Raw genomic sequence first — 12,093 nt, 5'->3', positions numbered from 1 at the left:
AGTGCCTGTTTTTAAATCTGAGAGGTACTGAGAGGACCAAAAATTCATACTCAATCACTGAAATAACTGGGCTGATTCTGTCCTGCACATACAAATCTTCTTTTGCTGGGAATGGAAATGATTCTGATGATACTCCTATCCCCATCCATGTAATACAGTTATGGCTATTGAGGTTTGTGGTATTATGTGCAGATTAAATTGGTGAGTTAAGAGTGAGTCTAGTTAGCTGCATAGTGGTAAAGATGTCTGCTCTGCGGTCACGGATGTAGATAGGTACCTCCTTAGTTATTTCCTGCACAGCACTATAGCTTGCAATCCCTTCTTTTGACCCACTTCATCTCCTTTGTGAATCTATTTCCTCAGAGCCTGTTGGAACCCCTTATCATGAGCACATGGGTGAAATTTGAGGGTAGGGGTGCTGGTTGCTCCACAGGCCATTTCCCCCACTTGCATGTGCCCTATCGCTGTAAGAGTCCACAGGCCACAATCTGCTAGTTGCTCTTTTGCTTTGCAGAAAATTGGCGAGTCTACCAGAGGAAAAAGGCACGTTTTGTTTTCCTTAAACATCAAACTCAACACAGTGGTAAATTTACAGTGGTAAATACTGCCAATTTAAACACAGAACTAGTACTTCACTTGTTTCCCTGATAATCTGAATGAAGAGAAAATGATGTTCTTCTGCCTGTGAATCCAAACCTCTCGTACTTGACTGCATGTGTCTGATACCATGATAAAGAAAATACTGGTGAGTTTGAAGGCAGTACTGAAATGCATAATGCTAGAAACACAAAATTCTCTTTTCTAAATAAGAAGGTGCTTTAATAAAAGTACTTCAGTGAAGTTGTTTTAATGAAGGACTAATTGCCTCTAAGTGGTGACATTTGAATGAAGATGTTACAAGCAGCTTCTTATTCAGAAATTAGCAGCCAAGATCAATAAACAAAACAAAATGTAGGCATATTATTGATACAGGTACTGATGCAGATAATGTAGGTATAATGCTGCTATAAAGGGTTGAATTTGGTGAATAAAGCTGATGAAATATAATAGCTGATGTTAATTGTATTGAGGCTGATTTCAAGTAGCTAGTGTTCAACCAGTTTGGTTTTTATATGGCCTTGAAAGATATGCCAACTATAGCTGCTAAATCCATATTGAATTACAAATGGTTACCTTTGTTGATCAAAAAAAAAATGAAATGGAAGAAAAAAAATAACATACCATGTTCACACACAAAACAAAAAGAGCTATATCAGGGACATCAGGGAAGGTGGAATACTATAACAACACATTTTATATTGTTATACTATTCCACCCACCTTAATGGAGAACCCTTCGGTGTGGCTACGCCATAGCCTTTCGAATCCAGATTTCCTCCCACTTTCATGGTGTCACATGGCTTTCGTTGCTCAATGTATTCATTCATGGTGGACTCCAGCAGGAAGGCAAACTTGCCCTTGGATTTGCGGACACGAGCTACTCCCTCTGCAGTAGTCCTAGTGAACACTGACGGCTCTGCTGATTTCATGTAGGTCCACATCTTTTCATACACTGCTATTTTTGATCTCTGGAGAAAATTAAAAACAAGTTAGAACAAAAGAATGTTGCAACATTTCAGAATGGCACTGTTCAAAATCAAATCAATCACACTTAATACTTCTAACAACTGCAATTGGAAAATCATAGTTGGATATGTATTTTCTTTGAATTCCATGATTATTTCAAAAGAAATAACAGCATCAGTCAGATAAAATCAGATATTATTTTTAGGGTGTTAGCCTCTAACAGTCACAATAAAACAACTGCAAAGGTAAGACCTGAATTTACTGTTAGATAAAGGTGGTTGACACAGTCAAAGTGTTGTAAAATGTCTTTTAGGAATTTATATATGGAATAGATACCCACCCTAAGTCTGTATGGAAAGAGAAAAAATAAAATATTCCCCCGTAAATAGTGAGCTTAATCTTGAAGCATTTCTCAGCTCTAACATCCATGTCTTACACCATCAAAACAACAACACCTTAAGTAAGATTTCTCCTTCAACAGAGTCCAAAATTCATTCAATTTACATTCAGAAAGGTTGCACAACATTTCAAGACATGGTTCACATCAAAAAATGGAAACAGCAAATTGACCAAATATGGTATTAAAGGAAAAGAAATTCCCTTCCTTCTTAAAGAAGTATTAGGTATGTTTTTACAACTGCAGTATCAGTAAATTTACTTTAAAGATCCTGCAAGTAATTGCAGAAGAAATGTGTTTGTTCAAAGAATGTGAAAGAATTCGTGGCTTAGGGTGCATCAGTTGGAAATTTTCCTGTCTGTGATTGCATGGTGTAACCACAAGGAAAGATGGAAGCGAACATAAAACTTAATAAAAAATAAACCCAAAAATTTCCATTGGAAGGGAGGAAGCTTCCTATGGTCATTAGATTCATTCAACACCTTTGCTTCCTCCAGCAACAGGGATAAGTACATGCAAACCAGCAGTGCGTCAGCTGAACACTATACAGTGTTTTTATTTGATAATATATGGCATTTGTGTTCTCTAAAACATGCTGAAAAAAAGGACTTTTTAACCCAATGCTCAAGTCAGCTTTTATTTGAATCAACAAGCAAGATTTGTCTATGAGCCCATTCCTACACTGTGCTGAACACTCCAGGAAAATATTCATTATTATAAAGCCCCAAAACAAAAAGCCTTAGAATATTTAAACAAATATCAAATCCTATAATCTAGGTATTATTTAAATTGACAATGGCTTTAAAAAGCCTGCAACTGAGCCTTTGTATAGGTAAAAGCTATTTCCCTGAAGCACTTCTTTTTACGAATTATTGAATGATTGGTCTAACATGAAAGTAAGTGGCATTTAACCAGAATTGTTCAATAAAAATACCATATAAGAGAGCATGATAAATTATCCTTGCTTTTTTAGCTTGTCTGTATACATCATCTTATCTTTCTGTCAAATATAATAACATTTAAATTAACAACAGCTGTGCACGTCCATAATCACATCCTGCCTTGTCACCCTTTTTCCACTATAGTCACAGTTACTTTTCATTTGCATAATAGTGGCTGAGAGCATAACGTAAACTAAGCCACCCATGTATTCTTTTTGCTTTATACTGATGTAATTTCATGGATTTAAATTTACAGAAGAAAAAAAAATAAAAGGAAGAGAGCAGCAATGAATCAGGCATAATTTCAAGAATATGCACTTGCCTTTATCTGCCTTCACTTCCAATAATTTTTTACATCTTAACAGACATATAATCAGTTTCTTTACAAAGTAAACATCTAATAGGTCACTTTCCTTCAAAACTAACAACATGCAACAGATAAAATAGCTCTATTAGTAAGAGGGAACAATGCCCTATATCAACTGTATAAGGTTGTATTTAAATCTATTTTTTTAGGATCTAGTTTCCTTTGCCCATCAAGAGACAAAAAAATATCGCAAGTCTACCAAGGCATCTGCTGTGTAAGAACATTTTCTTCTTCCAAGCCTTCATTTGTTAACATTCAATTTTTACATGTCAACACAGAGTGAAAATTGAAGAGTGAACCAACAGATATCCCTTATTATCATATGAAGGAACATTGCAGCTTTAGCCGGCAGTCAGATAGGCTACAGGAATTTTCATTTAGGGCTTTTTTGGGTAGGACTGAGCATGACAAAGTTCTTTTCCTCTTGAGCAAGCTGCTTGGAAAATGCAACTCTCACTGTGTCCAAAACAGAAAATAAGAGTAAATACCTAATAGTATCAAAGTTGTCCTTTTCTTTATGTTTGCTTTAAAATTACTTTTCCCTTTTTCGTTTTCAATCTGGAATCAAAGCAGACTGAACAGCAGTTCAGAGTTTCTGACATTTTGATCAGAAATGATGAAATGATGAGAAAATGTCCTGAAAGCTCATCTTCAGCAAGAGAGTAATCACTGACAGAAAAGTTACACATTACTCTAATCCCAGAAGTGGTGATGTTTGCCTCCAACCACACAAAATGTTAGAGTTGGCAAACAAGTCTGCTCATACTACTGTTTCAGTCTAGGTCTTAATTTATGTACTATGCAAGCAGTGTTTGTGCTAATATTGTCTGTCAATGATATTTTATCTTTGTCCCTGTTTTGTACATACTATATATATAATAGTACCTATTATATAACAAACAATTATTATATTGTTGCAGAGGTTAGAAACCATTTGATAACAGGGCCTCAACTGCACCATTTTTTAAAACTGATCAAGTGTCTAAATCTTGGTAAAGCTTCAAAATTTGCATATGCAACTATATTTAGTATATGCAGATACTTTTAATGTTTCCCTTTGTAATTTGAAATAAAACAAAAAATATAAAGAGAACACTGACTGGGTTGGTTTTTTTTTTTTTTTCTCTTAACAATTTAATCTTAAAGTGAAAGAATCTTCAAGGAGAAATCTTGCATAAAATATTGATTCAAAGAAAAAAGTATTTAAATACTGAAATTTTTGGACCAAGACTGTTTTTATGTCAAAAGACCTGACCTCAGTACTTCAAAACAATGACTTGTGGAAGTGTTCTGAAACTCTTAAAACTACCCCATTCCTTAATTTTTCACAATTTCCTTGGGAATTAGTTTTTGCATGATCACCTAAAAAAATTGAAGCATTGAAAATCAATGCTTGATTTTCAGCTCTTGAAAATGAAACAAGTTAAGCCCATATTAAATAAACCTGACTTGTCCTGAGAATCACGTTTTAAACTATCATCACAGCTTTGTTCTACCTGAATGAACTATTGAATGCCTATATTGTGGTTACCACCTCAGCTTGTGATGGACTGAAACTAGAATTGCCAAAATCAAATACCTAACTTTCCACAAATTGAGCTAAAGAAGAATCTATGGGTTAGCATAGAGGAATATAAATAATGAATACTGAGGGATTATTTCAAGAAAATAAGAAATCTGGCTAGATTTCTCAGGATTAAAATATTCCAATTCTTAGACAAGCCTCCTATATCGTAATTCCACCATTTATGTAGACATCTGATGTGATATGAGGGTTCCAGGGACCACAGGCTGAGTTTCTACCACTTATGGTAAAAAAAAGGTTCCCAGAGAGCATGTGTAGTGTTATATTTAGGTGTATATCAACATCCTGGCTACAGAAGACAGGTGTAGTTAGAAACCTGTCATTGAACTTTATCCATTAAAAAATGAGGTACTGAGCATGCTGGCCATTTCAGGGGGATCCCTCTAGAGCTGATGCAAAGAGGAAGATACTTTAACAGATGATACATTTCAACTTAACACACTTGTCCCATGCAGGATGCATAGGGGTGTTTTTCTTTCTCCAACGTCTACAGAAGAAATCTGGAAAACTAGCATAGACTAAACTCCTTGGACAACATCATTATGTGAAGGTTCAACCACTGTGTGTTGATTAAGTGCCACTTATATCTCATCAGGCATCGTCTTCCTGCAGCTAATAGAAAATACTTGCAAGTTCTTCTATGGCCATATCTCTCACAATAAAAAGATTATTTCAAAACAGATGTTTTGGGGGTCACGCAGTAACTGCCCTTGAATTGATACTGTCTATAGTTCATAAATCCCATCCATAATTTTTTTATGATTCACTGACTTCAGTTTGGCCAAACTGAAAACAGTCATGGTGTGTGGGAGTCTAATTGAAAGGGAACAGAACAGTTCCCTTTCAATTAGACAAGAAGAAAAAATTACCAAACCATCTTCCTTTCTTCTAAGAGTGCCTTAAACTGTACCTTTCAGATAAATAATGCTCCTAACCCATGTAATTTCCAAGGAAGGATTGCCATCTCTCAGCATTTATTCAGAGCCCTGTTTAAACACTAAACTCACACACGTTCAGTCAGCTAGGCTTAACTTCCATCTGCTAGAGACATGAAATAAAGCAGGAAGGCCTGGTTATTATGTACTCCTTGTGATGTCCAGGCTCCCTGTTTTCCAGCTAGCAAACGATGAAGATTACGTACCAACCACAATAACAGAGGAAAGCAAATGAAAATGAAGTAATCAATACAGACAGCACAGACATATGAGTGGATATTCAGGCTATTTCCTAATTCTCCAACCACATCCCCCCGAGATATATTATCTCTTTATTATTCAGCTGTAAGTCAGCAAATTAAAAAATGCATTTCCTGTCCACCACCCAAGACCCTAAAGCAAAATGCACACAGCCAAATCCATAAGTAGAAACAAAACCTGCAAGACTCCATGTTATCATCATAGGCTTTCAATGCTGCACATCATTTCAGTACTGTAGCTTCAGATGAATCAATAGTGCAATGCTGCTTTAATTATCACTGGCTTCAGTATCCCTCGGGCACCTCTTTTGCCCAGCATGACAGGAAAAATAAGGTAAAATAATTGAAAACTCCAACAAATAGTGTCGTGGGGGTAAAAATGTAGCTCAAGTATTGCAGGAGTTTCAAACTATATTACACATAATTGCAAGTAACATTATTTCACCCTTCCAAGCATCTTATAGGAGCAGTCGGTAGGGAGAGCTGCTCTCACGGATACGCCAACTTACTCTGAAGAACTCTTTGGTTGACCCTGAGTCCAGTGTCCCATAAGCAATTTCGGTTTGTTTGGCAAGGTCTTCTGCACTTTCTATGGGTGAGACCATTCGCTCAACAGTCAAGAAAGCAGCGAGGTTAGCAGTGTAGGATGAAATAATGATGAGCGTGAAGAACCACCAGACACCTCCAACAATGCGACCTGAGAGGGATCTAAACATGAATAAGATAATGCACATTTTCCTGTCTTTTAAGCCATGAAGAGAGAGAGAGAGAGAGAAGGCACCATTATTGCTGAACACGTATCATTAAGTAACAGTCCATGGGAGGGAGATCATTTGCATTTTAAATACTAATAAATGCTTCTTCTCTTGAATCTTAATGCCTACAGTACAGAGTCCACTGTATTAATACATATCACATACATACAGAAGTTTCAATTCTCTTGAGCAGTAATCCCAATGTTCTTATTATATCAGGAAATGCCTAACAGCAAAAAATTTGTCAGAAATGCTGGATAGGTAATCTCTTTTTGGAGGCAAAAGTAAAGCATGGTAGCTGCAAAACCAGTAGCTTTCTCTGCTTCCTCTTAAAAAAAAAAAAAAGACACAAAAGGCTTTGCACATGGATTATGTTGGCTCTAGGATTAAAATGTTCCTGTCACCCAGATTTATCAAATATTCTACAAACTACCACAATCATTTGAACTTTCACATTTTTCTTAATTAAGAAGCAAGCATTTTGTGGTAACAGAGATATTTATGTTAAGAAAAAATTATATTTTCTATTTTAATACCTGTAATTTGATGAGAAGGCTGTTGAGAAGTAATGTACATCCAGTCTCAATCAGTAGTTTTATTGCTAAGTTCACTTGTAGCAGTTAGGCCAATTCTGAATACTTTTAAAAATCTCACTGTTAATGGCTAAAATGAAGCATTCAGATTTGAAAGACTGGGTCATAATGTTTAATTAAGAAGTTTTAGTTACTGCACATAGAAGTTCCAAAACATCTTAAAAGGTTCAGAAATTCAGGACTGGAATCATACATTACATCTGAGGCACCCACTTTGTGAGGCCACACAGCGTGACCTCTCAGAAACAAACGGTCAAATATTCTCTCCTAGGTTGCGAAATTCTCGAAGCAGCGCTGTGGAACTTGACACAGAACAGAAATGCGACATTCATTCATGCAAGGCAAATATTCAGCACAATAGTGTGGATTTCATAATTGTAATACAATGGAACTGATTTAACAACAACATAGCTCCTCTGAAGTCAACGCAGTGGAATTGCCCCTCTGTATACCTGCTGTTTCTGAGAGCTGTTTGTGGTTTAAGCACACTGACATGTGTAAAATAATAGTAATGACTGAAATTCAAAGCAGATTCTCTGTTGCCCTTATCATAGCTATTAAAAAAGAGAAAAAAATGAAAGGGCTTCCTAAAGAATGAACTTCAAAACACTGCCAGGAAAATAAATGAAGGAAGATTTTATGCCTCACTGTTGAAGATAAAATGCAAATGTAAAAAGATTTGACACAAACCTTGGGGAAATATCACATCCTTGTTGCATAAAGGCACCCAGGGAAAACCAGAGGCTGTTGAATATGCCAAATTCATTGGGAGGCTGGTCACTGGGTCCTTCTTTCCCATCCTCTGGTTCTTCTGTGTGCCACTCATATGGGCTAAACCTGCTAACTAGGAACAGGACCACACTGACACCAATGTAGGCAAAGACTATGCACATCCAGATCTCATACGCCAAAGGATCCAAGAAGGAAAACACTCCTGGTTTAGATTTCTGGGGCTTTTTGATCATAATGGATATCCCCAAACTCATAAAAGGCTTAGAAAAATCAATGACCTCTTCTCGTACCAAAGTGATGGTCAGAGGCGCAACAGCAATCTCTGCTTTCTATAAAGACAAAAGAAATACAGATGTATAGGTTAATTGGAGTTGGCTTATACACTCAGCTAAGCAGCTAAATCCAAACCAGCACAGTCATTAACATCAAGATGCTGTGGCTTAAATGTACTTTGTACCATCTTTCTGTTTCTTTCTATCACAGTCTACATTTACTCAAAATTCTTTTAGTAAAACATACACATTGCAGATTTTTATTTTACAGAATTATAGAAATACTTAATTTTCCTGCTAAGGAGAAGACTCTTAAATCTTATGGAGGTGGGCAACAGTGTAGGTAGATCATTTTAGGTATTCATTAAGATTTAAAGTAAAGAAATTCAGGGAAGAATGAAAAATGAGAATGACTGTATTATCACTGAGTGTATAGAGTTTATTTCATAAGATCCCAGAAAGAGTAATTTATTATCATATTTTCATAAGACACAGTCATTCTTTGAGGGAAGCCAGCTCATAGATGCAAGGAAGTTCCAAATAGCATGAAGCAGCAAAGATGATTAACTGTTGATGTGATGCCACAAAATTGCACACGGTTGTCTTGGGGGAAGACAGTTCAATAGGAATGAATAAGATTTTGAACAGTGCAAAAAGGCAAATATACAGCAAACAGTTGTGCGAAATCATGCAATAAAAGGATAAAAAGGTGTGCTGAATCCATCTCCATTTGAGACAGAAATAATTTTTAATGTTTCTCTAATATGTTTTTAGAAGGAAGATGCCAGTCTTAAACGAATTGTTATTGATGATGATGGTGATTATGGCTGCTACCAGTTATGTCTGCATGAACTGTGAGGTACTGCAGTGTGGTAATGGATCATTTCTGTCATTAGGGACTCAACAGTACATGACGGTGTCCTGCTTTGCCTTGTTTGCCTTGCCTTCTACGCTAAAGCTGTCATTACAGCAGTACTGAAGATGGGAATGGTAAGAGGAACTGGGACAAAAGATGTACCGGTGAGAGGGGAGCAGATGCAGAAGATCCTGAAGCCTTCCTCCTGTTCACAATCATGGCACTGTTTCTAGGTGGGTTCACAGAGCAGAGCCCATGCTCTGTGACCAGTGTCTTTACGGCTTATGGGCTAAGGAGGGTAACCGAGCATATTTGGGGAACACGTTTTGTGGTTGCAGATAAGGTAGACTCACAACCTGCCTTCTGCAGTGCCAATGCTCTGCGTCAGGCCTCAATATATGAGACAATCTACCTGTATTTACCCCACCCCAGGCTCAGTCATCTTCACAGACACAATTAAGAGTTATTCATAAATCTCCATAATAGAATCAACATAGTTTTCTAAATACTTAGTTGGCCCGAACAGGGTAGTGTCTTCAAGATATAATACATAGCCCATATTTTAGCAAAGCGTGTAAGCATGTTTGCTTTTTAGGATGTTCCTAAGGATGTTGATACTCAGTAAAATATACAAGGATACATTTAAATCCCATCAATTTTCAATGAGATTAAAACATGCTGAAAAATAAGGATGTGCTTAACTAGTTTAATCCGTGTTACATAAATAGGTTGTGTCATAAAGAAAAAAGTGAAATGTAGGCATTTTTGTCATCTCACAATGTCGAAACAGATAAATGCATTTAAAATAATGTTTTTCTTATTTTATACACTAAGTTATACTGAGCTATGTATATTTTTTAATTTAATTCAAAACTCATATCATGTAGTTAAAATTTAAAACTATTTTGGTAGCTGTATAATTTTGAATAATTCAGAAGTACTGACTCATTCCAGTGCAATTGCCTAAAAATGTAAATTTGTAAATTGCTATATATTAATCATCAGATTATATCTGTCATTCTGAAATAATTGTGATGCAAACATGTATCATAATTTAATGTAAAGATATTACAGTTTAAGCAACACAAAATCCCAATTTTCAAGTGTATCAGACGTTATCTCTTGTGCTAATGTCTTGAGTAAACATTATGATAATAGTGCTAATTCTCTGAATTTAATGTAAATTTTTGTAACACCAGGCATTTTAAAAAAATTGGCTTCTTGAAGTCTTGTGATTACATAATTCTAATATATACAGAAATAGATAGTTTATGAAGATAGGTACAATATGAAGAAAAAAAAATGGCTAAAATATATTTTTAGATATCCTGAAAATTGTAAAGTAGATTTGGTTTCTGTAGTGTAAGGATTGTAGGATGCTTTGGGCTACTGGTATTGCTGTGTATTTTTGTATCTCATCTCACTCATTAGTTCTTTTTTTTAGAAAGACGGTTTCCTTCTCTAGAGTCCATGCCTTTTATTCTTCTAAATTTCAGACACTCTGAACGCCTAATGTGGCATACTTGAAACAAGTTAACTGAAAGCCTCAGGAAACCTGCAGTCTATTACTTCTAATCTTCTCTGTATTTGTCACATACTGGAATCTTCCTTAACATGGTGTAAATGATAGACCCAGCCATTGGACTTCAAAAGCGCTGGCTAACCCTTCATTTTTTGTGTCTGCAGATTGCTACTGGAATTAAAACAAGGATCCTTGAGGGTTGTTACTTTTGGCGATGTGAGGTGGAAAAGTGACAGCACCATTTTAGTGTCAATTGTGAAGATTTTAAAGACCTCATTAGCACACTGCAATTTGTATGTGAAACACTGGGTAAGATTAATCTTACCAAATTTAAATGCTCCCCAATACATGCAGAACTCGAGCTACATCAGAATTATGTCTTCACTACTTTAACGAGTTAATGAGAAGAAATAGGAACTTAGCCTATTTATGATAGTGATCTAATGTCAGATAATTCATAATGTAGATAAACCTGTTTTGTGTCAATGAATGCAAAGAAACAGCATACAGATAGGTCACAATTAGATGCCAAATAATTGGAAAAAGTGCAGCCTTCCCAATCTGATCATATTTTTTCATGATTTTTGTAGGACTACCGTGTGACATATTAAAAGCCTATATAAGCTCTTCATTGCTGAAAGCTAAATAATGACAATAGCTGTGAATTATAATCATCAGCATTTGTGCTTTGCCCAGTTTATGTACACCATATAATTTTGGATTTAAATGATTAACAGTGTAACAGTGGTGCAAACAATTAATGATTTTGTTGCCAGTGAAATCTGTTTTGACAAAGGCTAATGATAGTTCACACTTGAAGCAACTGCATCTGTAACAGCATTTCAATCAAGGCTGCACCACTACTATGTACAGATGGATCCTGGTTCTTTCCGGTATTATACAATGGGACTAGATTAAGTCTGATGTTGAGACACTTATTTTTCCAGAATATATTATTAAAACCTTGTGAATGAAATCTCTCCCTGGTACCAACTGTATGAAGGTGCTAAAGCTATCTGACAAAAATCATGCAGGAAGTGATTTCAACTTCAGAAGCTCATGACTTCTCAAATTTTAAACAGAAATGGGTTATGACCTTTTGTATTAAGCAGTGAAAGAATAGCATTCTGTGTCAGGAAAATGAATATTTAATTGGAGATGACTGTTCATTTGGAAACACCTGTTACACATGCTTAATGGCATTTCATCCCCAGCCAGCATTATTCCTGTGAGCTTGATATCAAGGGCTATCATGGACTACTGAAGCAGGCATTTGGATACCTCAGGGACAAATGACCAAGATTTCCCAGTAG

The 12,093-nt window shown here is 36.0% G+C and overlaps 1 protein-coding gene across 1 annotated transcript in view; it reads right to left on the bottom strand.

The window, feature by feature from the left end:
* Positions 1-1,260: 1,260 nt before the first annotated feature.
* Positions 1,261-12,093, bottom strand: part of LOC104510628 (glutamate receptor 4) — a 37,000-nt gene continuing 26,167 nt past the window's right edge. Inside the window, exons 7-9 of the mRNA XM_010152943.1 lie at positions 8,089-8,459; positions 6,560-6,758; positions 1,261-1,567 (exon numbers count right to left, since the gene is read on the bottom strand). Of these exons, the coding sequence (XP_010151245.1) occupies positions 1,307-1,567; positions 6,560-6,758; positions 8,089-8,459 (831 nt within the window). The 3' untranslated portion in view covers positions 1,261-1,306. The remainder of the gene's footprint in view (positions 1,568-6,559; positions 6,759-8,088; positions 8,460-12,093) is intronic.

The sequence above is a fragment of the Eurypyga helias genome, unplaced genomic scaffold (assembly GCF_000690775.1).
Source record: "Eurypyga helias isolate BGI_N326 unplaced genomic scaffold, ASM69077v1 scaffold286, whole genome shotgun sequence".
Classification (NCBI taxonomy): domain Eukaryota; kingdom Metazoa; phylum Chordata; class Aves; order Eurypygiformes; family Eurypygidae; genus Eurypyga; species Eurypyga helias.
This window is presented reverse-complemented; position numbering and strand designations above follow the sequence as displayed.